The 27,300-nt window shown below is 52.2% G+C and overlaps 1 protein-coding gene across 3 annotated transcripts in view; it reads right to left on the bottom strand.

Moving 5' to 3' along the window:
* Positions 1-1,559: 1,559 nt before the first annotated feature.
* The window catches only part of LOC147086512 (CDC42 small effector protein 1-B-like), a 50,217-nt gene continuing 24,476 nt past the window's right edge, over positions 1,560-27,300 (bottom strand). For all 3 annotated transcript variants that reach the window (XM_085978602.1, XM_085978604.1, XM_085978603.1), the window contains exons 3-5: positions 25,070-25,174; positions 11,047-11,166; positions 1,560-8,616 (exon numbers count right to left, since the gene is read on the bottom strand). In XM_085978602.1, the coding sequence (XP_085834728.1) occupies positions 11,062-11,166; positions 25,070-25,174 (210 nt within the window). In that variant the 3' untranslated portion in view covers positions 1,560-8,616; positions 11,047-11,061. The remainder of the gene's footprint in view (positions 8,617-11,046; positions 11,167-25,069; positions 25,175-27,300) is intronic.

The following is a 27,300-nucleotide window of genomic DNA, read 5'->3' as shown; positions in this document are numbered from 1 at the left end:
CGTCGGCACACTGCTGCGGTTGAGGTTTGGTGCTCCGAGGAGTAGTAGCACGCAGCAGAAAGGCAGGGAGGGACTCGAGAGAGACCGTTTCCCCACAGAGCAAGTTCTCAATCTCCGCTGTGACTTTAGGGTGAGCCACAGCACAGAGAGGGCGAGGAAAACCAACCAGAGGGCAAGTCAAACATCACCTGTTGAGGGAACCCAACAAAAGCCAAAGCAATTGGGGGGGGGGGGGGGGGGGGGTACGGTAGCAGAGCGGTTATGTTATTGGACTAGTAATCCAGAGGCCTGGACCAGAGACACGAGTTCTAAATCCCACCACAGCAGCTGGGGAACTTTAATTCAAAATAATTAATTAATTCAATTTGGAATTTAAAAAAAAGATAGTACTGTATTAGTAATGGATTGTCGGAAAAACCCCATCTGGTTCACTAGTGTCCTTTAGGGAAGGAAGTCCTTACCCGGTCTGGCCTATACGTGACTCCAGACCCACAGCAATGTGGTTGACTCTTACCTGGCCTCTGAAATGGCCTAGCGAGCCACTCCGTTATGTTCAAGGTGGCGGCTCACCACCACCTTTTCGAGGGCAATTAGGGATGAGCAATAAATGCTGGCCTTGCCGACGACGTCCATATCCCATGATCGATTTTTAAAAAAATCAAGACTGGCAGGGGTCTAAAGTGCAGGTCGCAAGTTGTCCGCCTGCCCTCTCACCCACCCCAAAACTGAAGGCCGTTTGCTTTAACCTTACTGTTCACATCTGGTTGCTCATCATTGCAGAGCACACATTGCAATGCGAAATGGAGCCAGTGCAGGCAAGGCCCAAGTACAATTCCTAGCCTGTACGGAGTAAGCTGATCACGGCCCGTGCAGCAACAAGGACACTGCAACTGGACTCCGCATTCCTGGGCTGGTCACCCTGTGGAATTCTCTACCACAGAAGGCTGTGGAGGCCAAGTCACTGAATCTATTTAAGAAGGAGACAGATAGATTTCTAGACACAAAGGCATCAAGGGGTATGGGGAGAGAGCGGGAATATGGTATTGAGATAGAGGATCAGCCATGATCATATTGAATGGCGGAGCAGGCTCGAATGGCCGACTCCTGCTCCTATTTTTCTTTTCTATGTTTCTAAACAAAAATCAGCCACCGTTCCCAATCCTGTGTGCAAGCCAGCGAATCCAACTGGAAAATGTGTGCGTTTGAACATCAGAGGACGACAAGATTGAGCCGAGCTGTGATTTCCTTCTACAGACAGTCTGCCAAGATTCGCTATCTCAGCTCAAATAAAAGTGACTTGGGTATACTATGTGCCTACAGCTTCAGGGGAGGAAGGTGGCAACATCTTATCAAATCATCCCGCATCTCATTTGGATAATGAGACCGTGAAGAGCTGATATTTCATGATAATGTGGATTATTAGAGAGAGAGAGCGTTGAGGCATAGTCTGTGCTGGTAGAATAAGAGAGACAACACTTACAAAAAGCAATTCCGTCAAAGCTAATTCACTACAACAGACAAGAGAGCGTGGAGCCTTACAGTTCAAACAGAAAATGAAGATACTGCAATATGTACAGCATATCGAGTCCACTTGCAAGTTCGGGAAACAGAATAAATCAACATGTACTTGTAGTGTCAGAATATGTCATGGAATTTTCCCTCGGCTCTCAACTCGAAGATCAGTTAAATCAATCCATGGTATCATGCATCAGTCATAAACCAGCCATTTGGTCCGTTCACATAAGATCAACCCAAATTTTTATTAACGGGGTGACTGCTGCCAACGACCGGAAGCTGCACAGAAGCATACTGCGCACTCCCAACAACCGCAAGCATGGATGTTTCTGCTATTTTTTTAATAAAAACGAGCACGCTAACGAGCCCACTCCCTTCCCGGCTTGAGCTCGTTCCCCTAACGAACCAGAAGCACAGAACGTTTCTACGCAGCTTTCAGTTCGTTGGCAGCAGTCGCGTCCCATTTTTAAAAGGCAGCAGACAGATTTGATTGAAACACTACATATATATATATATCCTAAGCAATAATGCTGTGTAGAATTCTTCCCCTTCAGCCAGTCCAGTCTAGGACCATAAGAGACCTTTGAAATCAACCCAACCATTACCATATATATAAAAATGCACTTCTATGACGATTCGGGCCAGGAAATGATTATACTACACAGTCACAGACAAGGAATAGGCCAGCTATTCGTCAGTGGACATTCTAAAAAGGGTTTTGCTTGGTTTTGTTTCAATTTGGACAGCCCAGCTGTCAGCCACATACACACACACATTCAAGATGTGAAATAATTGCTTTTGTTGGTTAAGGTAATGGAATGGCATCATTAGAAGCACCCCCCAGTGCAGCCCTCCCATCAATTGGAGGCAATATAGTCCAACTTCTCTTTTGCCCCGGCGTATGAGAATTTGAGCGCAAAATGGCCAGCCCGAGTACCTGGCACGGTTTCCCAGCGCTAAAGCGATGCACAGACTCGGGAATAGGGCACGCAGGATTCCCCACAAGTGATTCGCTTGGTAAAATACAGCATGTAACCGAGCCACAAGCCCCGGCTTCAATCCGCCAGTTTGTGCCAAGTCAGCCAGGGATTGTTGTACGGAAGCTACTTTTAGCCTCAGCAGCTCCGGCGGGGGGGGCGGGAATAATTAAAAATCAGGTGGTTCCTGGATTTGATCCAGTGCTAAGTGCATGTCCATGGGGGGTGGACCGCGGAGAAAAGATTCAGGCTTAGCTGCGACGCCCCCTCATAGTCAATTAAGTGTCTAGGTGCACACAGGAAAGGCGTCCACTTGAATGAGGTACTGGCGGGCATCCCCAACCTGTGGCAATGTAACCCCCCCACCCCCAGCGAGTGTCAAGAACTTCAAGAAATGATGGGAGAAGATTGGCGGAAAAATCGGGTATAGTGTGCGTGTAAAAAAAAAAACCCAACCAAATGGCACCCTTAGGAGTTGGCCCATGGTTACCCCACCCACCCACCCCCCAAATGAAAAAGGCATCAAGGACAAAGGCAGTTCTCACCTTGTTGAGTTGCACACATACCATTTGGCACTCGACCACCATCAGCAGAGGCAACGGTCGAGTCTGTCCACAGAGTTCTGGGCTTCTATTGCAGATCAGTGCTAAAATCTCGCACGCCAATACGATATCTGCGAGTCAACCTATTGATGTGCGGCGGGAGATGACAACAGACTTTCAAATACACCAATAATGAGCACCTCCGAGGTTGGCAGCTCAACGCCATGCACTTCTTCCCAAGGGCATTTGTTTCCACTTCCATCCCAGCCAGCATAAAACAGGGATAATCTGCCACATGAGCTAGTGGCTGGGGTTGCGATAATGCACCTGAACATTGATGACCCCAATATGCCGTGCTAGAAGTGCACACACCGCATGGGCTGGTGTGTTAGCAGGAGGTGCACATCCTGGAATCATTTTAGAAACTGTTCTGATGCTGGAGGGCCTGTCTGGATAGGTGAACCAAGATGGGTTGAATGGCCTCCCCAATCTGTAACTTAACTTGTGATCTCCTGGCTGGGTTTGGCCCCACCTGGTAAATGGGTGGGTTCTCAAGATGAACAGGAAGGCAGATTAGGGGAAGTGCAACGAGACCTGGGTGTCCTTGTGCACCAGTCGCTGAAGGTAAGCATGCAGGTGCAGCAGGCGGTTAAGAAGGCAAATGGTATGTTGGCCTTCATAGCGAGAGGATTAGAGTACAGGAGCAAGGATGTCTTGCTGCAGTTGCACAGGGCCTTGGTGCGACCACACCTTGAGTATTGTGTGCAGTTTTGGTCGCCTTATCTGAGGAAGGATGTTCTTGCCATGGAAGGAGTTCAGCAAAGATTCACCAGACTGATATCTGGGATGGCAGGAATGACGTATGAGGAGAGATTGGGTCGATTGGGCTTATATTTGCTGGAGTTTAGAAGAATGAGAGGGGATCTCATTGAAACGCATAAAATTCTAACAGGACTAGACAGACTAGATGCAGGAAGGATGTTCCCGATGGCGGGGGAGTCCAGAACCAGGGGTCACAGTCTAAGGATAAGGGGTAAGCCATTTAGGACTGAGATGAGGAGGAATTTCTTCACCCAGAGAGTGGTGAACCTGTGGAATTCTCTACCACAGAAGGCAGTTGAGGCCAATTCATTAAATATATTCAAGAAGGAGTTAGATATATTTCTTAAGGCTAAAGGGATCAAGGGATACGGGGAGAAAGCAGGGACAGGGTACTGAGTTTGGATGATCAGCCATGATCTCATTAAATGGAGCAGGCTCAAGGGGCCGAATGGCCTACTCCTGCTCCTATCTTCTATGTTTCTATGTAACTACACTCGTACAGGGAGATGTTGAGCACAGGTCCGGTATCTCTCTCACACACAGAGCTATGTTCGTGTGCATCATAACTTGAGCGGGATTGGCAGGACTCGAACATGCCAACCGTCGCAGCTAGGGAGAACTAGGCAGGGATCCCCCGGAGGGTTAAAATATAGTGGCTGCTGTCGGTGCTCCTCAATGGCAAACAGCGGTCTGCATTAAAAACGTGTACAATTTAAAAAGAAAAATCTTGAATTGCAAAGTTGTGTGAAAGGCTACCGTCTGGTGAGGATAGTCGGACCACGAGAGGCGCGGAGTGACACCCGGTCGGGAGACCTCAAACTGTCCTCGGTCACAAAAGGAGACCGTAACAGTACCGTAGTGACTGGCCAGCGAGATCAGCAACAGCAGTGTGTCCGACAATAGGCCTTTGGCTGTTTTTATGATGGGGTTGGGGGACAGTAGGTGAGCGGCCGTCACAGAGGGCCATGACCTAGGTGTTGTTTTGCAGATTGCCACCGTTTACATCTGTTGGATGGCCAATTAGGCTCCCACACAGAGCCAGCATGGGCCGAATGGCCTCCTTCCGTGCTGTTATCATTCTACGATTGCACACTGCCTTTCCGCACCAATGAAAATTCAGGCCCCAATGCCCCCGGAGGCCGAGAGTTCACCTTACAAATAAGCAAAGTAAAGCCAACATTAACCGCACTCGCATTCCTAACCCTACCGTGGCATTTTGACTCAATATCGTTAAAATGTTGCTTAACTTTTTGCTTTGGTGTATGGCAAACTGTACCTTGACCTCTTAGCAAGAGAGGACGGAGAGAGAGAGAGAGAAATAAATGAGCACACAATTCAGATACAGACACACACACAGCTTTAAGTGCTGGGGTTAAAGTAGCTCCTCTCGACCCGCTCTCCAATGGCATGGGCAAGTGTATGAGCAGCTGTGCTGCACAGTTCAATCCCCAGTTCGTGCGGAGTTAGCCAAGGCAGCGGTAGGGACACTCCACTGGCCTCAGAGATAGGGAGCCAAAAACTGGCCAGGGCTTTCACCCCCCCCCCCCCCCCCACCACCACCTCTTCCTGATCGCTATCCAATGACCACTGAAGTCAGGATTGGGCTTGATGGCAATGTTCCCGTAGGATCATATAGCTTGCCGCCCAACGCTGTTGAGGGACACAGCGGCGAATAAAGTTTACTGGAGGGCGACCACACCCCGGCAGGAGTCAGCACCTCAATAAAAAAAAAAGGCACACCTCCTTAAAGTGGAAGCACTGGCTCCGACAATGGTAGGTATTTTTGGGCAGTCATTGTGCAGAGTCATTGCGCAGTGACCTCACATACATATCAAAGAGTTATTTTCAAATGCACTAAGAAACTTCACTCAAAAGGCATGTATTTTTTTTAAATTAAGCCCAGCCCGATCTTGCTAGTTAATAAAGCATGTAGAAGTTCAAGAGGTAGGACACTGTCTGCAGAGCAAAGGCATACAGAGCACAGAGTCTCTATTGAGCTACCTGACCTCAGGTTGGGCCGCAATACGAAATGTTGGCTTTACTTTGCTTATTTGCAGGTGACACCCAAGGTGAACCCCGAGCTTCCACTGGTCCTGCAAGGTACTGTGCAATCATAGTAGGACAGCAATTCCTGATTACTACACCGGGCGGGGAACGGTTTTAGGGTTCAGGTGTGGTGCTCTTCAAGGCTGAATAGGCTTGCTGACTGGGCATGAACCCGTAGCCAAGCGCGAGAGTCAGCACCTTCAGGGAGAGGCAGGTGGAGACCTAGGAGTAACCAGGAATCCTCTGTATTTATGAAGTGCTCTATAATGGGAGTAAGAAGACACCATTGGATGGTGGGACATCTAAACGCCCTGCTAAATGGGAGGACAACAGTAAAAAAAAAATGGAGCTCAGAATGAAGGACTGAACCAGAAGCCAAGGTTCCTCAGACTTTCAAAACCATTTTGGATTCATTCCCAACAGGCAATCCTGTTCGGTTCTTAAAAGACGACAGTCTGTTGCAGGAAATCATACTGCGTTTCAACAGGTTTCACCGATGCACTGGATGCCGAGAATGCTCTCGCCTGCACGGGTTTGAAATCTGGGACAGCATCAACCCAGCCCCTGGTGGGAATAATTAGCACGGATCTTACAATCTTATTTTGGAGAGATGGTATTGGAAAATGGAAATATGTCACACTGGTGCAGGAGGGTGGGGTGGTTAGATCCATCGCTTACTGTTCAGAGTACAGTGAGCTCTCACTGACAAAAAAAACCCATTACGGCATAGAAAGATATCCAGATAATAAGGGGAGATGAAGAGGGGTTGGGAGGAGGCTCGTGTGGAGCATAAACACCGGCACGGACCAGTTGGGCCGAGTGGCCTGTACATTCTATGAGAACAAAAACTCTTGTCAATCAGGACTCTAAATGTTGGGGTTTCTGAAGATTTGTTACAAGTGAAAATATTCACTGTAAAATACTACTTTTCAACAACCGCCCTCCACCCAGCTAAAATGATATTTACCATCTCCAGAACATCAGTGGGAAGGCTCCAATGAGAGTAGTCAAAGATGGACCACACCAATGGTTTGGAGGGTCTTGCCTGAAAATGATATGATTTAGTTAACCATTGCAACACAGCCATGGTTGAGGGCAGTGGGGCATGAACATCCTTTCAGAAACTGCCAGAGATGAGCCAGTAGTCTTTGTCTAGACCAATATATCAACTAGGCAACCCATGAGCTGTGGGCCACATAATGAGGGAAGGTTGGGGTGGGGGGTGCGAGGGGAGACTGGTCATGTTACAGAAAGTGTATCGCTGGACCTGCACAAGACAGTAATGTACAAATAACTGCAAGTCACACTTGCCAGCTAAATAAGAGGGAGGTTAGACTTTTCCCCTAGTTTACCCATTGGCTGACCGTCCTCCCACATCTCATTTGGAGGATGCTTTGCCCAACAAACATCTTGCATAAAGGAGCTTCTTGCCGACGAGACCATATAGCAACCGTCCCCCTCGCGCGATTCACAACTCGAGAGGTCAACAGCTTGCTCAAGATAGCTGTAGAGAAGCAGGGACCCGATTATCAAACTAGTCTCAACAGTGGGTTCCCCATTTCTGCCTCTTGGAAGCTGGCTGGGTTTTCTCCTTCCTTAACCCTCTGTATGGGCCATGAGGCTAACTGTAGCAAGCCAAACTGTTGGGCCAGGATCAACTGGGGGATAACCTGAACTGTGAGGTTCAGTTTCTCCACCCACAACAGCAGTGCATTTAACCCACCGAGTCAAGAGGACACCGCACATCGGAGCATGGAGAGCGACGTTCCATGATGTAGAATAAATCAAACCTTCGCGACAACAATCACACGCTCAGCTGACAGTGCAATTCAGAGGGTACCGGCAGCGTGCAAGGATGAGTGTTGGAGGTCCACCTCTCCTTCCCTCCTTCAGCTTCCAAGTCAGAGGTCAGGGGCTAAAGTACTCGTGCGGAGAAGCACCAGTAGATGTTCTCTCGGCTAAAGAAAAATACTGAAAGAAATTAATTTCTTTGCATTGGGCAACAATACAGGTGCTATAGTCGTAGCTCGTACGGTCAATCGGCTGGCTTGTGGAGATGTTACGTCCCTCCAGTTTAGTGTCATGGGGCTTGCGCCTCTTGGGGTGGACAGAACGTCGCGGAGAGCCATCTGTTTTGCAACCGGGAATGTTGTGGAACCGTCCAAATGTCGACAAGTAACATCTTCAGTTGTTCCGCCAAGCTAAAGCTCATCGCTTCTAGTTGCTTCCGACCTCAAGCACCCCACCCCAGTCATCCTAATTAAGTTGGTTCATTCCAATATTAAGTAGCGCTTTTTGAAAGAAGCGCCAAGACTCTCCCCACCCACAAAGACAAAAAACCGCCCCCCCCCCACAAGCACGGACTCGCGTTCCACGCTTTCAAACACTCTGCACGTCGAGGGACGTGACCTCAAGCCCGAGCAGGACTGTAAAGATCAGATTTTAAAACTCTTCCGTGAAACACAGCAGTCCAACGTCCCTTCCTCACAGGGAAAACTGTAGAGAGTTTATGTTTTATCAGGACACACAAAGAACCATCAATACAGATTTCATGAGCCGGATGGAAGACTTAAAAGGATGAATCGGAGCAGACCCAAGTGTGTATATATCTATATAAATTAGTCCAAACCATTTGAAGTGGCTTTTTGTAAAGAGCAGACCCATTTTTGGTAGACAAGGGAGTTCCAAGTGTGGCTCCGTTAGTGGCCCGTCACCTGGAAAACAGACCATTAGAAAAAGACAATTAGAAACCGCCAACACATCACCGAGTGAGGAGGCCAACAATTTTCCGTCAACTGATTAATACCAGCGACAGATACAGACCCACATATCAGTATATACAACAACACAAACTTCTTCAATTTGGGAGTAATCTCCACCAATAAATCTAAAATGGCCCGTTAATGTGTTGTATATTCTATGTACGTAAAATGGCTGAAGGGCGCAGACAGTCTGAAGTGACACTTGTTCAACCTGGGTTATTTTCCCTTCCTCTCCCCAGGTACTCTGGTCGGAATAAACCATCACAGTTGCCTGTCAGCACATGCTACCTCGCCCAAATGTCCACGCGCCAACCTAGACATGGGCAATGTTGGCCAATGCTACCCAACTATGGGAGACATACCAGCCACGACGGCATTCATCTGACATCCATAACATGCCCACATTTCCCCCCCCCGCCGCCAATGGGTCACTGACTAGCGATCAAGAACAGGAACCCTCACTAGTCATGGGGCAGTGAGGCCATTATCGCAACTGCAATCAGTTAAACTCACTGCAGACCAGGGGCCAAACCCAGGGGTGTAGGCTTTGTACCACACTGCGCTGTGCCCTTAACCATCGGGGGTTCAGTAAGAATTCTACGTAAAGGATTTCTTTTAATAATCAGATGTGGATAAAGTTCCCCTTTAACTGCAAGCCCTACTCCTGGCTGAGGAGATGGGCACAGTCAGAGAGATAACTACAGCCTAGATTGCCTGCCAGAGGATCACGTTATGGAGAGTTGCCTCGAAAAGCCAGGGATGAGAAAATGCTACACAGCTCACTGAAGCCCATCCCTCCCGTACCCCAAGACCCTCACTGAAGCCCATCCCCCCGTACCCCAAGACACTCACTGAAGCCCATCCCTCCCGTACCCCAACTCCCTCACGGAAACCCATCCCTCCCGTACCCCAAGACACTCACTGAAGCCCATCCCTCCCGTACCCCAACTCCCTCACGGAAACCCATCCCTCCCGTACCCCAAGTCCCTCACTGAAGCCCATCCCCCTCCCATACCCCAAGTCCCTCACCAAAGCCCATCCCTCCCGTACCCCAACTCCCTCACTGAAACCCATCCCTCCCGTACCCCAAGAACCTCACTGAAACCCATCTCTCCCGTACCCCAAGGCCCTCACTGAAACCCATCCCTCCCGTACCCAACTCCCTCACTGAAACCCAGCTCTCCCGTACCCCAACTCCTTCACCAAAACCCATCTCTCCCGTACCCCAACTCCCTCACTGAAGCCCATCCCTCCCGTACCCCAACTCCCTCACCGAAACCCATCTCTCCCGTACCCCAACTCCCTCACTGAAGCCCATCCCTCCCGTACCCCAACTCCCTCACCGAAACCCATCTCTCCCGTACCCCAACTCCCTCACTGAAGCCTATCCCCCGCCCATACCCCAAGACCCTCACTGAAGCCAATCTCTCCCGTACCCCAACTCCCTCACTGAAGCCCATCCCCTCCCGTACCCCAAGACCCACAGAAACCCATCTCTCCCGTACCCCAACTCCCTCACTGAAGCCCATTCCTCCCGTACCCCAAGACCCTCACAGAAACCCATCCCTCCCGCACCCCAACTCCCTCACAGAAGCCTATCCCCGCCCATACCCCAACTCCCTCACTGAAGCCAATCTCTCCCGTACCCCAACTCCCTCACTGAAGCCCATCCCTCCCGTACCCCAACTCCCTCACAGAAGCCTATCCCCGCCCATACCCCAACTCCCTCACTGAAGCCAATCTCTCCCGTACCCCAACTCCCTCACAGAAACCCATCTCTCCCGTACCCCAACTCCCTCACTGAAGCCCATCCCTCCCGTACCCCAACTCCCTCACTGAAGCCCATCCCTCCCGTACCCCAACTCCCTCACAGAAACCCATCTCTCCCGTACCCCAACTCCCTCAGAAACCCATCCCTCCCGTACCCCAACTCCCTCACTGAAGCCCATTCCTCCCGTACCCCAACTCCCTCACCGAAACCCATCTCTCCCGTACCCCAACTCCCTCACCGAAACCCATCTCTCCCGTACCCCAACTCCCTCACTGAAACCCATCTCTCCCGTACCCCAACTCCCTCACAGAAGCCCATCCCACCTAAGTTCGCCCCTCCAGAACCTCAACTTTCCTAGCCAGGCATCGGACTTGTGTTTTGAATGCTCCTGTCCTTATACTGTGCCTGGTGGATTATTTCAGACATTTCGCACCCCTAACGTGAAGAAATTCCTCCTTGTATTCCATCTAAATGTATTTACTTTAGAACCGCCAGTTCTACTATCCTAACTTAGCTAAAGCTTTTAATAGTTTATAAGGCTGCCCCCTTTAAGCAGTTTGTCGCAAGGCTGTAGGGATTGAGTCTCAAAACTGTACTAAGGCAGAACTTACTTGCTGAAGAGGTGCTCACTGTGAAGATAACTGGGTCTTCGCTACAGTCCGTCTTGTGTCTGTAGTCGAATTTGTGACCAATCCACTTTTGGACTTCATTCGTTCCTGAACAGACCCTGGCTGCCAAGAGAGAGAGAGGGAATCGCCAGAGATAAATTACCAACAAGTAAAAGAGCACTGGACCCTGCATCCAAGCTGTACTCTCAAATCATGGAATAAATGCAGGTTATTAAACAATCACTGGGGAGCTCACGCGAGTTGTGTTCCATTTTCTGTTAGCGGGGGTGGGCGGCACGGTAAACAGATCGATCTGTACTGAAGAATCGCACCAAAAGCCTAGGATCGAGTTACCTTACCGTTATCTTACACAACAGTGACGACACTTCAAAAATACTTCATTGGCTGTGAAGCGTTTTGGGGGTTTCCTGAGGTGAAAGGTGCTACAGAAATGCATGTTCTTTAATTGTATTTACTTGGGAGTGTATTTTTTTGATAAAATAATTACACAGCCGTTGATTAAGCTTCATTTCCCCCACCCCTGGTATAACGTCTCATTCGGCGCCGGCAGGAATGGCCACATCTGGAGTGCATTATTCTCCAGATGTCAGGTCTCGTCGGTGGGTTTTGCCAGCGTGAGAGCGTCAGCTGGTGGGCGCGACAACATCCGACTGCCGCTACACCCAGACTGGGAAGGAGGTGGAGGAGGAGGAGGAGCAGGAGGCGGCAGATTACACTGGGCTACATCGCGCGAATACCCAGAGCTGCCGCCCGAAGCAACTTCACATCGCCTCCGAAACTGTCCCAAACTCATCTTGCAATCAACAGCTTCCGTTTCACCCCATTAAGTCTGCTTCAGACCCCAGAGCGCGTTAAGCTACTAACGTACCATTCACAATGCATTTTGAATATATTTCTCTTCCTCTCTACCCCACCCCTCACCACACTTCACTGTGGGATCATCCCCATCCCGTTTAAATCCCTAAACGCCATTCTGGATAGCGATCGGGACAGGGAAAGCCAGCTGATTTTTAGCCCCTCCCTGATCCGGGGAGCGGAGGCCACCTGTAGTGCCCCATACCCCATCATGGCCACTTGTAGTGCCCCTAACTCCATTATGGCCACTTGTAGTGCCCCTAACCCCATCATGGCCACCTGTAGTGCCCCATACCCCATCATGGCCACTTGTAGTGCCCCTAACCCCATTATGGCCACTTGTAGTGCCCCTAACCCCATCATGGCCACCTGTAGTGCCCCATACCCCATCATGGCCACTTGTAGTGCCCCATACCCCATCATGGCCACTTGTAGTGCCCCATACCCCATCATGGCCACTTGTAGTGCCCCATACCCCATCATGGCCACTTGTAGTGCCCCATACCCCATCATGGCCACTTGTAGTGCCCCATACCCCATCATGGCCACCTGTAGTGCCCCATACCCCATCATGGCCACTTGTAGTGCCCCATACCCCATCATGGCCACTTGTAGTGCCCCATACCCCATCATGGCCACTTGTAGTGCCCCATACCCCATCATGGCCACCTGTAGTGCCCCATACCCCATCATGGCCACTTGTAGTGCCCCATACCCCATCATGGCCACTTGTAGTGCCCCATACCCCATCATGGCCACTTGTAGTGCCCCATACCCCATCATGGCCACCTGTAGTGCCCCATACCCCATCATGGCCACTTGTAGTGCCCCTAACCCCATCATGGCCACTTGTCGTGCCCCTAATCCCATCCTGTGGTCGAGACCAGCTAATGGAACAGGGAGCAGAGAGCTTTGTGGTGTGTAATGGTTCGGGAGCGCACGGGGCTCTGAACATACCCACATAATCCAGCGTTGAATGGTTAATGTTTCAGCTGTTGATTTGCAGTCATGGTGTTTTGGCCAGCGCAATGGGCCCCAGCTTCTCTTATAATGTCAAGTACTAGCGGAACAATTAGGGTCAATCACTGGGCGGCGGATAAAGATTCAGCTTGCATTTCTACAGCGCCTTACCCGACCTCAGGACGTCCCAAAGCCAATGAAGTGCCGTCACTGTTGTAATGCAGCAGCCCATTTGCGCACAGCAAGCTCCCAACACCAGCAATGAAATAAATGAGGTGATCTGTTTTAGTGGTGTTGGTTGAAATGTAAATATTGGCCGCAGGACACCGGGGGAGAACAGCCCCCTGCTCTTCTACAAATAGTGGCCGTGGGCTCTTTCAAGCACCCCCTCCCCCCACCGTCTCGTCCAGAAGGCGGCACCGCCGACAGTGCAGCGCTCCCTCAGCGCGGCCTGGATTTGGTGCTCAAGTCTCTGGAGCGGGGTCTGAACCCACAACCTTCTGACTCGAGAGGGGAGAGAGAGCTACCCGCGGAGACGCAACAGCGAAGAAGCTTTACAGCCGTTTATTAACAGAGATTGTGGATTGTCCGCCACTTCAGAAACAGTCAGCAATCTGTGTCCTTCACGGGGCTGGTATGAGTGGAATGTCGACGAGTATTTTTAGATCCTCTGCGTATTTTTAGTACCGTCAGGAAGGGATGGTCGTTTTACAGATTCAGTGACTCCCCATCTGGGACCCTTTTTTGCTAAACCGTTACAAAAAGGTGAAATGTTAAGACATCCTCTTGTTATTTTTTGAGAAATCTTTGTACAAGCTTACATCCTGGAGACCGGATTGGAGGAGTGACCGAGGGAGCTGAATATATATTCATGTGCATTCACACTGAGGGAGCCGTTCCTCACTCACTCACTCATCTGGCCTGTCCATCCCAAGCACTGTCTATGCCCAGATAAAGCAGGCCATCAATCTGCCAGTTCAATGACATGCCAGGGAGTTCTGCATTGTTAAGGGGGCTTTGGGGCGGGGGTGGTGGGGAGATCCTGTTGCTGAAACCCTCAACCATGCCTTTGTTAACCTCTGGATTTAACTATTCCAATGCTCTCATCTTCCACCCTACATAAACTTGAGCTCATCCGAAACTCTGCTGTCCCGTGTCCTAACTCGCACCAAGCCCCGTTCACACATCACCTCCCCCTGTTGATCGCTGACCTACATTGGGTCCCGGTCCGGCAACGCCTCGATTTTAAAATTCGCATCCTTTGTTTTCAAATCCCTCCATGACCTCAAATTCTGGCCTCTTGCCCACCCCCCCCGATTTCCATCGCTTCACCATTGGCGGCCGTGCCTTCAGCCGCCTGGGCCCCGAGCTCTGGAATTCCCTCCCTAAACCTCTCCGCCTCTCTCTCCTCCTTTAAGACGCTCCTTAAAACCGACCCCTTTGACCCAGCTTTTGGTCACCTGCCCTAATATCTCATGTGGCTGTGTCAAATTTAGTTTGATAATCGCTCCTGTGAAGCACTTTGGGATGTTTTGGAACTGTTAAAGGCGCTATATAAATGCAAGAAGTCGTTGTTGAGATGTTAATAGAGACATACAGGTATCATTCCACTATCACAAGAGAAGTTCTCCAGGTCAATATTCCTCCCTTTCCTCCTTTCCAGTTAAGCCACTGACGGCTGAGAAACTGCCATTGGTTCAGGCCAATTACTACCTTGCCCGAGCGACCTTTCCTCAGCGTGAACTTAGATGATGTAGAGAGGGGCTTTTTGACCTGGTGGGCCATCACAGTTGATCTTGATCCTAATCGAGGCTGACACTCCCAGCGCAGTACTGAGGGAGCGCCGCACTGTCGGAGGGGCGGTACTGAGGGAGCGCCGCACTGTCGGAGGGGCGGTACTGAGGGAGCGCCGCACTGTCGGAGGGGCGGTACTGAGGGAGCGCCGCACTGTCGGAGGGGCGGTACTGAGGGAGCGCCGCACTGTCGGAGGGGCGGTACTGAGGGAGCGCCGCACTGAGGGAGGGGCGGTGCTGAGGGCGCGCCGCACTGTCGGAGGGGCGGCGCTGAGGGAGCGCCGCACTGAGGGAGGGGCGGCGCTGAGGGAGCGCCGCACTGAGGGAGGGGCGGCGCTGAGGGAGCGCCGCACTGAGGGAGGGGCGGCGCTGAGGGAGCGCCGCACTGAGGGAGGGGCGGCGCTGAGGGAGCGCCGCACTGAGGGAGGGGCGCACTGTCGGAGGTGCGGTACTGAGGGAGGGGCGCACTGTCGGAGGTGCAGTCACCAAAATAGATAAGCAAAACGCTGGAAACACTCAGCAGGTCAGACCAGAAACGTTAACTCGGTTTCACTCTCTGCACAGCTGCTGCCTGACCTGCTGAGTATTTCCAGAATTTCCTGTTTTTATTTCACTAAAATAGATGCGCTGGTCATCATCACGTTGCTGTTTGCGAGACTGAGCAGAAGAGCAGGGGCAGAGAACTACACCAGAACTAAAGTGGGGGGGGGGCTGGGCAGACAAAAGGCAGCGAGATACCAGGAGCTCAGGCAGCTGCCACCAGCAGCACCACACCGGCAACAGGGGCGAGGGGCATGGTGTCGCTGGCAACACGATTGCAGGGAAACTTTCCCCTCCTTAGCCAACCTGTGCCAACTCCTCTCCTGCCCTGCCCGAGGGGAACCAACCCAGCATAGCCCGTGGACAGAACCGGGAACCGTCCTAATTATATATGGCACCACAGAAGGCAGCGTATTGAACAACAGAGCCATCAGAGAGCGGCATCAGTCCATTATAGGAACAGGAGGAGGCCATTCCGCCCCTCGAGCCTGTTCCGCCATTCAATGAGATCGTGGCTGATCTGTATCTTAACTCCATCTGCCCACCTCGGTTCCGTAACCCTGAATCCCCTTACCCAACAAAGATCTATCGATCTCAATTTTGAAATTTCCAATTGACCCCCAACCTTGACAGCTTTCTGGGGGAGAGAGTTCCAGATTGCCACTACCCTTTGTGGGAAGAAGTGCTTCCCGACATCACCCCCCTGAAGAATAAGAGCAGAGGAGTTCATACCCGGTGTCCTGGGGCCAATATTTAGCACTCATCCGACATCACTTTTTTTTTTTAAAACCACCCCAGACGATCCAGTCACGATCACATCGCTGTTTGTGGGATCTTGCTGTGCGCAAATTGGCTGCTGCGTTTCCCACATTATGACAGCGACCACACTTCAGAAAGATTCCTTCATTGGCAGTGAAGCGCTCTGGGACGTCCCGAGGTGGCGAAAGGGGCCGGGGAAATGTTTTCGATCATACAGCAAGTCTATCGATAATGTACTCAAAACTCCATCGGCTGGACTTCCCACACAGAAACGGGTTTGGAATCCACGCCCAACTAGAGAGAGATCACAGGAGGGCTGGTGCGCGCAGAATGGGGGATATATCCAACCTGGGGTTGCTTAATGCAATTACTTAATTAGGTGTTCCAGAAAAGTCCTTTTCACAACCTCAGGACGTCCCAAAGCGCTTTACAGCCAATGAAGTACTTTTGAACCAAGTCACTGTCGTAATGGAAACGCGGCAGCCAATTTGCGCACAGCAAGCTCCCGCAAACAGCAATGTGATAATGAGCAGATCATCTGTTTTTAGTGATGTTGGTTGAGGGATAAATATTGGCCCCAGGACACCGGGGAGAACTCCTCCTGCTCTTCTTCCAATAGCGGCCGTGGGACCTTTTACATCCACCTGAGAGGGCAGACGGGGCCTCGGTTTAACGTCCCATCCGAAAGACGGCACCTCCGACAGTGCGGCGCTCCCTCAGTACTGCCCCTCCGACAGTGCGGCGCTCCCTCAGTACTGCCCCTCCGACAGTGCGGCGCTCCCTCAGTACCGCCCCTCCGACAGTGCGGCGCTCCCTCAGTACTGCCCCGCCGACAGTGCGGCGCGCTCCCTCAGTACCGCCCCTTCGACAGTGCAGTGCTCCCTCAGTACTGCCCCGCCGACAGTGCGGCGCTCCCTCAGTACTGCCCCGCCAACAGTGCGGCGCGCTCCCTCAGTACCGCCCCTCCCTCAGTACTGGCACTTGAAGCGTCAGCCTAGATTCTTTTGCTCAAGTCTCTGGAGTGGGACTTGAACCCATGAGCTTCTGACTAGGAGGCGAGAGAGCGCTACCCACGTCAGAGGTGAGAAAGTGTTCCATTCTCCAGCACCTACATCCCTTACTTAAATTCACGTTAAAAGCTTCAAATGCGTTTCGCCGATACCCGGGACGTGACCCGTATGCTCAAACAATGCAACAACCGGTTTGTTCTTGGGATTCAGTGCTTTTAATCATGAACTCTCAGGTTGATTAGTGGAGCCACTCCTGGCTATTTATTTATCACATTACAATGTGCACAAGCTGACCTATTTCCTGCCCAAGTGGTGTTATGTATATTTCACTAGAATGGGACCGTCCTGTGACACAATACATGGGATGGAGTCACAAGATTTATCGTGGCAAGAGATATCTCCCAACAATCAAGGCGGGCATTGTCATCCTGATCATGTGACGTGCAGCCACTGGGTCCCCACCCCCTCCCCTCCCCTCAGAGAATCTTCATCTATTCATAAACAAGCACAGCATCGCATTAAACAGTATCTGCCGGAGCATCGTTCATGAGAGAAGGGGCAGAGCGCGAAAGGCACACAGGAATAGGAGGCGGCCATTTGGCCCTTCGAGCCTGGTCCCGCCATTCAATCAGATCGCGGCTGAGCTGCATCTCAACTCCATAATCCCCTTACCCGACAATAATCTATCGCTCTCAGTTTTGAAAGCTCCAACTGACCCCGAGCCTCAACAGCTTTTTTTTGGGGGGTGGGGGGGAAGGGGAAGGGAAGGGTTTTCTAGATTTCCACCACCCTTTGTGTGAAGAAGTGCTTCCTGACATCACCCCTGAACGGCCTGGCTCTAATTTTAAGACTCCTTGTTCTGGACTTACATTGAAACATAGAAGATAGGAGCAGGGGGAGGCCATTCGGCCCCTCGAGCCTGTCCCGCCATTCAATGCGATCATGGCTGATCATCCAAATTCAGTACCCGGTCCCTGCCTTCTCCCCATATCCCTTTAGCCTTAAGAAATATATCTAACTCCTTCTTGAATATATTTAATGAATTGGCCTCAACTGCCTTCTGTGGTAGAGAATTCCACAGGTTCACCACTCTCTGGGTGAAGAAATTCCTCCTCATCTCTATCCTAAATGGCTTACTCCTTATCCTTAGACTGTGACCCCTGGTTCTGGACTCCCCCGCCATCGGGAACATCCTTCCTGCACCTAGTCTGTCCAGTCCTGTCAGAATTTTATAAGTTTCAATGAGATCCCCCCACACCAGAGGAAATAGTTTCTCTCGATCTAGTCTATCAACTCCTTCAATCATCTTCAACACCTCAATTAGATCACCCCTTAATCTTGTGATGGGGACTACTAGGCCTGGTTAAACGAGAACAGTGCCCAATTCTGGAATAATTGAAGGAATGCAAGTGGCAATGACATCAGTACGACTGGCTGGGTGGGTGGGGTTCCTGAGCTCAATGAGCTGCTGCACAAGTGCAATTGGAGGCGCGATGGATCGGAATTATATGGGGAACTGGCTGGGAGGAGTTACCAATCCTCGGAGTGAGGGAGAAGAATTATTTGAAGAGATCTTTAACCGGAGATGGGGTGGGGGTGTGGAGGAAGCATACTGCATCTGTTAATTACACCCCCAGAGACCCACTGGGCGAGATCAGAAATCCACATCCCCAACACTCCAATACACAAGAGGGAGGCAGAGTGTGAACACATCAAATCGAGACTCCAAACCCAGGCCCACTTCAGAACAACTCGTATTTATCTGGCGCCTTTAACGTAGTAAAACGTCCCAGGGCGCTTCGCGGGGGCGTTATCAAATAACATTTGACACTGAGCCACACAAGGAGAGATTAGGACAGGTGACCGAAAGCTTGGTCAAAGCTTTAAGGAGCGTCTTAAAGGGAGGGAGAGGTTTAGGGAGGGAATTCCAGAGCTCGGGGCCCAGGCGGCTGAAGGCACGGCCGCCAATGGTGGAGCGATGGAAATCGGGGGATGCGCAAGAGGCCGGAATTGGAGGAGCTCTGAGATCTTGGAGGGGTGTGGGGCTGGAGGAGGTTACAGAGATAGGGAGGGGTGTAGGGGGTTACAGAGATAGGGAGGGTTGTAGGGGCTGGAGGAGGTTACAGAGATAGGGAGGGGTGTAGGGGCTGGAGGAGGTTACAGAGATAGGGAGGGGTGTGGGGCTGGAGGGATGTAGGGGCTGGAGGGGGTTACAGAGATAGGGAACATAGTGAACAAACCACTAACTACACATACTTGGGCTTAAAAATCAGTTCTACGGGAAATTTTCATCTGGCTGTGAATGAACTGAAAGAGAAAGCAAGAAGGGCTTTCTATGCCATTAAAAAATCAATCCAAATAGAAGTCCCAATTAGCATTTGGCTCAAAATTTTTAAATCAGTAATTGAACCAATTGCACTCTATGGCAGTGAGGTGTGGGGTAACACAACAAGAATTTGCAAAATGGGACAAACACCCAATTGAGATCCTACATGCAGAATTCTGTAAAAGTATCCTCCGGACTCAAAAGGAAAACCGTAAACAATGCATGCAGAGCAGAACTAGGCCAATATCCATTAATAATCACTATCCAAAAAAGAGCCACCAAATTTTGGAAACACCTAAAAATGAGCAACCCCCACTGCTATCATTACGAAGCCCTGAAATGCCAAGAGAGGACCATAAAGAAGAATACCCTCAGTCAACTAGTCCTGGGACTCAGTGAAGTAACTACTAACAAGAACCAGCCCCAGGACAGTGACAGCGTAACACAAATAATTCGACCCAACACAATCGTCGCTAAGCAAAAGGAAAAATATCTGTCATATTGGGTAGAAACAACAAAAACCCAAAACAAGCTCAATTGCTACTTGGCCCTAAACAGACAATACAACATGGCTGATTACCTGACCATGGTAAAGGATAGCAAACTGAGAAAAACCTTGACAATGTACAGACTTAGTGAACATAGCCTGGCGATCGAAAAAGGTAGACACAGGCAGACCCAGCTACCAAGAGAGGACAGGATATGCTCTCACTGCAGTCAGGGAGTGGTGGAGACAGAGATGCACTTCCTCACAGCTTGTAGAAAATATCAGGGCATAAGGGAGAATTTCTACCCAAAATTCACAAAAATATGCCCGGAATTCAGAAATTTGAATGACGACCAAAAACTCCCATACCTACTAGGGGAAGAGAGAAATTGTGTAACACTAGCGGCACACTATGTTACAGCTTGCCATAAACAGAGGGACAACCACTAAATATAAGAAGAGTATATATAAATTATATCAATGTATATTTATACACGCAGGGATATATCTGTTTATACACTGTATGGATAGATCTGTATTTATGTGTTCAACCATGAATGTTTTTCGATGCTTTGGCAACATAAGATGTACCTCGTCATGCCAATAAAGCGATTTGAATTGAATTGAATTGAATTGAATTGATAGGGAGGGGTGTAGGGGCTGGAGGAGGTTACAGAGATAGGGAGGGGTGTAGGGCGTTACAGAGATAGGGAGGGGTGTAGGGCTGGAGGAGGTTACAGAGATAGGGAGGGGTGTAGGGGCTGGAGGAGGTTACAGAGATAGGGAGGGGTGTAGGGCTGGAGGAGGTTACAGAGATAGGGAGGGTTGTAGGGGCTGGAGGGGGTTACAGAGATAGGGAGGGGTGTAGGGCTGGAGGAGGTTACAGAGATAGGGAGGGGTGTAGGGGCTGGAGGAGGTTACAGAGATAGGGAGGGGTGTAGGGGCTGGAGGAGGTTACAGAGATAGGGAGGGTTGTAGGGGCTGGAGGGGGTTACAGAGATAGGGAGGGGTGTAGGGCTGGAGGAGGTTACAGAGATAGGGAGGGAGTCGAGGAGGCCGCGGAGGGGATTTGAAAACGAGGATGAGAAGTTTAAGAATCCAGGCGTTGCCGGACCGGGAGCCAGTGTAGGTCAGCGAGCACAGGGGGTGATTGGGGTGGGGGTGGTTTGATGGGTACTACTAGGCCTGGTTAAACGAGAACCGTGCCCAATTCTGGAATAAAACGGGATTCAGCGCAGTGCTTAAACCGTGTCCAGGCCGGGAGGAGGTCCTGCGGAATGTGCACAGTGAAGAGGAATTTGAGGATTCTGGGATGCAGAGAGAATACAATAACTGGGAGGGGCATCCCAGCAGATGGTTACAATCACAACCGTTCCTAGAATTCCCCCTCCATTCAGCATCAGCTGTTGGCCATTTATGGAGAGGTTAGATTTACCAGAGCAATTTTGATATTTGAGCCCTTGGTAGTTTTTTCCAAATACCCATACCGCAAATTAGAATATAAATCCGAACCTTGCAAAGTCTGTACTTTTCACCTTCCCTTAAAAGAAACAGTATGGACCTCTTTACCCCTCACCCCCCCTTCCCTCCATCACCTCCAAATTTCTCCTTTTCTAAAGACTCTTGCTGGGGTATGGGTTCCTCGGGTGCCAATAACTCTTGGGTTTGCGGCAGAGGTGACGGCCGTGGCCCAGCGGGTAGCTCGCTCTCTCTCGCCTCGGAGTCAGAAGGTCGTGGGTCGAGTCTCCACTCCAGAGACTTGAGCACATAATCCAGGCCGACACTCCCAGTGGCGGTACCGAGGGAGCGCCGCACCGTCGGAGGGGCGGTACCGAGGGAGCGCCGCACCGTCGGAGGGGCGGTACCGAGGGAGCGCCGCACCGTCGGAGGGGCGGTACCGAGGGAGCGCCGCACCGTCGGAGGGGGCGGTACCGAGGGAGCGCCGCACCGTCGGAGGGGGCGGTACCGAGGGAGCGCCGCACCGTCGGAGGGGCGGTACCGAGGGAGCGCCGCACCGTCGGAGGGGCGGTACCGAGGGAGCGCCGCACCGTCGGAGGGGCGGTACCGAGGGAGCGCCGCACCGTCGGAGGGGCGGTACCGAGGGAGCGCCGCACCGTCGGAGGGGCGGTACCGAGGGAGCGCCGCACCGTCGGAGGGGCGGTACCGAGGGAGCGCCGCACCGTCGGAGGGGCGGTACCGAGGGAGCGCCGCACCGTCGGAGGGGCGGTACCGAGGGAGCGCCGCACCGTCGGAGGGGCGGTACCGAGGGAGCGCCGCACCGTCGGAGGGGCGGTACCGAGGGAGCGCCGCACCGTCGGAGGGGCGGTACCGAGGGAGCGCCGCACCGTCGGAGGGGCGGTACCGAGGGAGCGCCGCACCGTCGGAGGGGCGGTACCGAGGGAGCGCCGCACCGTCGGAGGGGCGGTACCGAGGGAGCGCCGCACCGTCGGAGGGGCGGTACCGAGGGAGCGCCGCACCGTCGGAGGGGCGGTACCGAGGGAGCGCCGCACCGTCGGAGGGGCGGTACCGAGGGAGCGCCGCACCGTCGGAGGGGCGGTACCGAGGGAGCGCCGCACCGTCGGAGGGGCGGTACCGAGGGAGCGCCGCACCGTCGGAGGGGCGGTACCGAGGGAGCGCCGCACCGTCGGAGGGGCGGTACCGAGGGAGCGCCGCACCGTCGGAGGGGCGGTACCGAGGGAGCGCCGCACCGTCGGAGGGGCGGTACCGAGGGAGCGCCGCACCGTCGGAGGGGCGGTACCGAGGGAGCGCCGCACCGTCGGAGGGGCGGTACCGAGGGAGCGCCGCACCGTCGGAGGGGCGGTACCGAGGGAGCGCCGCACCGTCGGAGGGGCGGTACCGAGGGAGCGCCGCACCGTCGGAGGGGCGGTACCGAGGGAGCGCCGCACCGTCGGAGGGGCGGTACCGAGGGAGCGCCGCACCGTCGGAGGGGCGGTACCGAGGGAGCGCCGCACCGTCGGAGGGGCGGTACCGAGGGAGCGCCGCACCGTCGGAGGGGCGGTACCGAGGGAGCGCCGCACCGTCGGAGGGGCGGTACCGAGGGAGCGCCGCACCGTCGGAGGGGCGGTACCGAGGGAGCGCCGCACCGTCGGAGGGGCGGTACCGAGGGAGCGCCGCACCGTCGGAGGGGCGGTACCGAGGGAGCGCCGCACCGTCGGAGGGGCGGTACCGAGGGAGCGCCGCACCGTCGGAGGGGCGGTACCGAGGGAGCGCCGCACCGTCGGAGGGGCCGTCTTTCGGATGAGACGTTAAACCGAGGCCCCCATCTGCCCTCTCGGGTGGACGTAAAAGATCCCACAGCCACTATTTCGAAGGAGAGCCGGGGAGTTCTAGCCTCAGCCATCACTAAAAAAACAGATGATCCGGTCATTATCTCATTGCTGTTTGTGGGAGCTTGCTGTGCACAAATTAGCTGCCGCGTTTCCTACATTACAACAGTGACTACACTTCAAAAAAGTACTTCATTGGCTGTAAAGCGCTCCCGAGGTCAGGAAAGGCGCTATAGAAATGCATGTCTTTCTTTCTCTCCTTAGCTTAGAGAGTCATTGGTGCAGGATATTCAACAGCAGATCCTCACCCAATGCTCACACACATACCTAGTAGTAGAGGTAATGACTAGCAGTCGGAACCTTAGCCGATTTCCCACTTCCCCGGCCCAGGTCAACTGGTGTCTCAGTCAGCCCGCAGTACATCGGCCAAGAGGCCGTTCTTCCAAGCGATGAGCCCAAACCCATCCTCGCCCAATATCCACCGCCACCCCCCCCCCAGCCTCACGCTAACCCCGCGTTGTGACCGGGAGCGGGAACAGTGGCCGATTTATCCCCCTCCCAAAGCCTGGTCGCCAAGGCCAGCCCTGGGACCTGCTCCGACTCGGCAGACTGCGGCTCAAAGTTGGGACCTTCCAACGGCTCCAAGGTGGAGAGTTTATCTCCGAGCCGTCGGAATGTCCTTCTTCGAAACATCTTCCAGAAGGCTGGGTGGTGGGGGAAAGTGCAAATGGAACTGCGCAAATTACCCCCGCTCCCTTTCCTTCTCACCAATGCTTGGCCACTCGAGCTCCTCAACTCAGCCAGACTCTCTCTCTCTCTCTCTCTCTCTCACACTAGTTAACAGACAGGAAACAGAGTAGGAAAAATGGGTCTTTTTCGGGGTGGCAGGCGGTGACTAGTAGGGTACCGCAGGGATCAGTGCTTGGGCCCCAGCTATTCACAATATATATATCAATGATTTGGATGAGGGAACCAAATGTAATATTTCCAAGTTTGCTGATGACACGAAACTAGGTGGGATTGTGAGTTGTGAGGAGGATGCAAAGAGGCTTCAAGGCGATTTAGACAAGTTGAGTGAGTGGGCAAATACATGACAGATGCAGTATAACGTGGATAAATGTGAAGTTATCCACTTCGGTAGGAAAAACAGAAAGGCAGAGTATTATTTAAATGGTGATAGATTGGGAAATGCTGATGTACAAAGGGACCTGGGTGTCCCTGTACACCAGTCACTGAAAGCAAACATGCAGGTGCAGCAAGCAGTTAGGAAGGCAAGTGGTCTGTTGGCCTTCATTGCAAGAGGATTTGAGTACAGGAGCAAGGATGCCTTACTACAGTTATACAGGGCCTTGGTGAGACCACACCTGGAGTACTGTGTGCAGTTTTGGTCTCCTTACCTAAGAAAGGATATACTTGCCATAGAGGGAGTGCAGCGAAGGTTCACCAGACTGATTCCTGGGATGGCAGGACTGTCGTATGAGGAGAGATTGGGTCGACTAGGCCTGTATTCACTAGGGTTTAGAAGAATGAGAGGGGATCTCATTGAAACGTATAAAATTCTGACAGGGCTAGACAGACTGGATGCAGGGAGGATGTTTCCCCTGGCTGTGGGGGTCTAGAACGAGGGGTCACAGTCTCAGGATACGGGGTAGGACATTTAGGACTGAGATGAGGAGAAATTTCTTCACTCAGAGGGTGGTGAACCTGTGGAATTCGCTACCACAGAAGGCTGTGGAGGCCGAGTCACTGAATATATTTAAGAAGGAGATAGATAGATTTCTAGACACAAAAGGCATCAAGGGGTATGGGGAGAGAGCGGGAATATGGTATTGAGATAGAGGATCAGCCATGATCATATTGAATGGCGGAGCAGGATCGAGGGGCCGAATGGCCTACTCCTGCTCCTATTTTTCTATGTTTCTATGTAATCTCGGGGCCTAGGAGTGATGGGAGACGTGATTAGACGGTCAAAACACACAAAGTCTCACCATTGAATACCCTTGGCTCGCCATGTCTCCTGATCCAACGTGCGTCAAGTGTACGAAGTTCATGGGCTCGCCGATCATACTCCGGTCAATCCGTTTTCTCTTTTTCTGGAATACAAGAACGCGAGTTAACACAGTGAAGCCGCACGTTGCCCACACCTTGAGAATCCCTTCCCCTTCCGCACCTTCCCCCAGACACTCACTGTCTCAACTGAATTCTCAGCCAAGTTTAGAACAGGAGAGGCCCCTACCTCCTCCAGCCCTAGCAGAGCTCGGAGTTCCTCCAGTTCTGGCCTATTTTGCTTCCCCGCTCCCTTCGCTCCACCATTGGCGGCCGTGTCTTCAGCTGCCTGGGCCCCAAGCCCTGGAACTCCCTCCGTAAACCTCTCCGCCTCTCTCTCCTCCTTTAAGACGCTCCTTAAAACCGACCTCTTTGACCAAGCATTCGGTCACCTGTCCTAATTTCTCCTTATGTGGCTCGGGGTCAAATTATGTCTGATAATCGTTCCTGTGAAGCACCTTGGGACGTTTTACTACGTCAAAGGTGCTATATAAATGCAAAGTTGTTTTTGTTCTCAAAGCGCTTTACAACCAATGAAGTACTTTTTGAAATGTAGTCACTGTTGTAATGTAGAAAACGCAGCAGCCAATCTGCAATGTGATAAATGACCAGATCATCTGTTCTAGTGATGTTGATTGAGGGATAAATATTGGCCCAGCACACTGGGGAGAACTCCCCCTGCTCTTCTTCCAATAGTGGCCGTGGGATCTTTTACATCCACCCGAGAGGGCAGACGGGGCCTCGGTTTAATGTCTCATCCCGAAAGACGGCACCTCCGACAGTGCGGCGCTCCCTCAGTACCGCCCCTCCGACAGTGCGGCGCTCCCTCAGTACCGCCCCTCCGACAGTGCGGCGCTCCCTCAGTACCGCCCCTCCGACAGTGCGGCGCTCCCTCAGTACCGCCCCTCCGACAGTGCGGCGCTCCCTCAGTACTGCACTCGGAGCGTCAGCCTGGATTTTTGTGCTCAAGTCTCTGAAGCGGGACTCAAACCCACGACCTTCTGACACAGAGGAGAGTGCATGCTCCCCACTGAGCCACTGCTGACACTCACAACTGGCCTCAGCGCTCCCTGGGCTAGGGAGGGGATGTTGGGGTGCGGACGGGATCGGGATCGCCGGTCATGACCTCCATGGTTCAATAGCCTGCTAGCTCGGTTCAGGCTCACAGGAGGATAGGGTGGCATTGCGGAGGTCAGTCCCAGTGGAACCATATCCCAGAGAGAGAGAGAGAAAACAAAAAAGGGACTGCAGCCCCTTCCCTCTCCCCCTCCTCCCGTCGATATTGCCATAAGGGACCGTGGTCAGGAGTGTTCGGATATTGAAGTTAAAGAGAAACCGCATCTCTAAGGCGAGGGTGGTTATTCGGTATGCAAACGAGTCCAGTGGTTCAAAGTTCACTCGGCGTTTCCAAAGTCCAAAACAATTCAACTCTTCAGCACTCCGAGATTTTATTTTTTTTAAGCTCAAGAGGGCTGTTTCACTGTAGGTTTTCTGAAATCACATTCTGTACAACCAAACCCCGACCACCCTCAATTCATTCAGGGTTTCTGGTAGGAGTGGGGTGTGTTCAACTAAATATCCTAATCATTGAACCCAATTTCTCCCCCAGTTAGAGGAATTATACAAATTGGCTGGCAGGTTTCCCTGCATCACAACAGAGACTAAGCTTCAAAAAAAAAAGTACTTCATAGGCTGGAAAGCGCTTTGGGACGTCCCAAGGTCGTGAATGGCGTCGTAGAAATACAAATCTTATTTCTCCGCAGCTAGCAGAGACCAAGTTTAACCCTGCGCGTGCAAGGAGGAATCCAATCATTTTTTTTTTTTTTTTTTAATTCATTCACGGGATGTGGGCGTCGCTGGCAAGGCCGGCATTTATTGCCCATCCCTAATTGCCCCTTGAGAAGGTGGTGGTGAGCCTCCTTCTTGAACCGCTGCAGTCCGTGTGGTGAAGGTGCTCCCACAGTGCTGTTAGGGAGGGAGTTCCAGGATTTTGACCCAGCGACGATGAAGGAACGGCCGATATATTTCCAAGTCGGGATGGTGTGTGTGACTTGGAGGGGAACTTGGAGGTGGTGGTGTTCCCATGCGCCTGCTGCCCTTGTCCTTCTAGGTGGAAGAGGTGGCGGGTTTGGGAGGTGCTGCCGAAGAAGCCTTGGCGAGTTGCTGCAGTGCA

This window comes from Somniosus microcephalus, unplaced genomic scaffold (genome assembly GCF_052327205.1).
Source record: "Somniosus microcephalus isolate GS21.2 unplaced genomic scaffold, FLI_Smic_1.0 unresolved_chr7, whole genome shotgun sequence".
Classification (NCBI taxonomy): domain Eukaryota; kingdom Metazoa; phylum Chordata; class Chondrichthyes; order Squaliformes; family Somniosidae; genus Somniosus; species Somniosus microcephalus.
The sequence above is the reverse complement of the archived record's forward strand: the minus strand, read 5'-3'. Positions and strand labels throughout refer to the sequence as shown.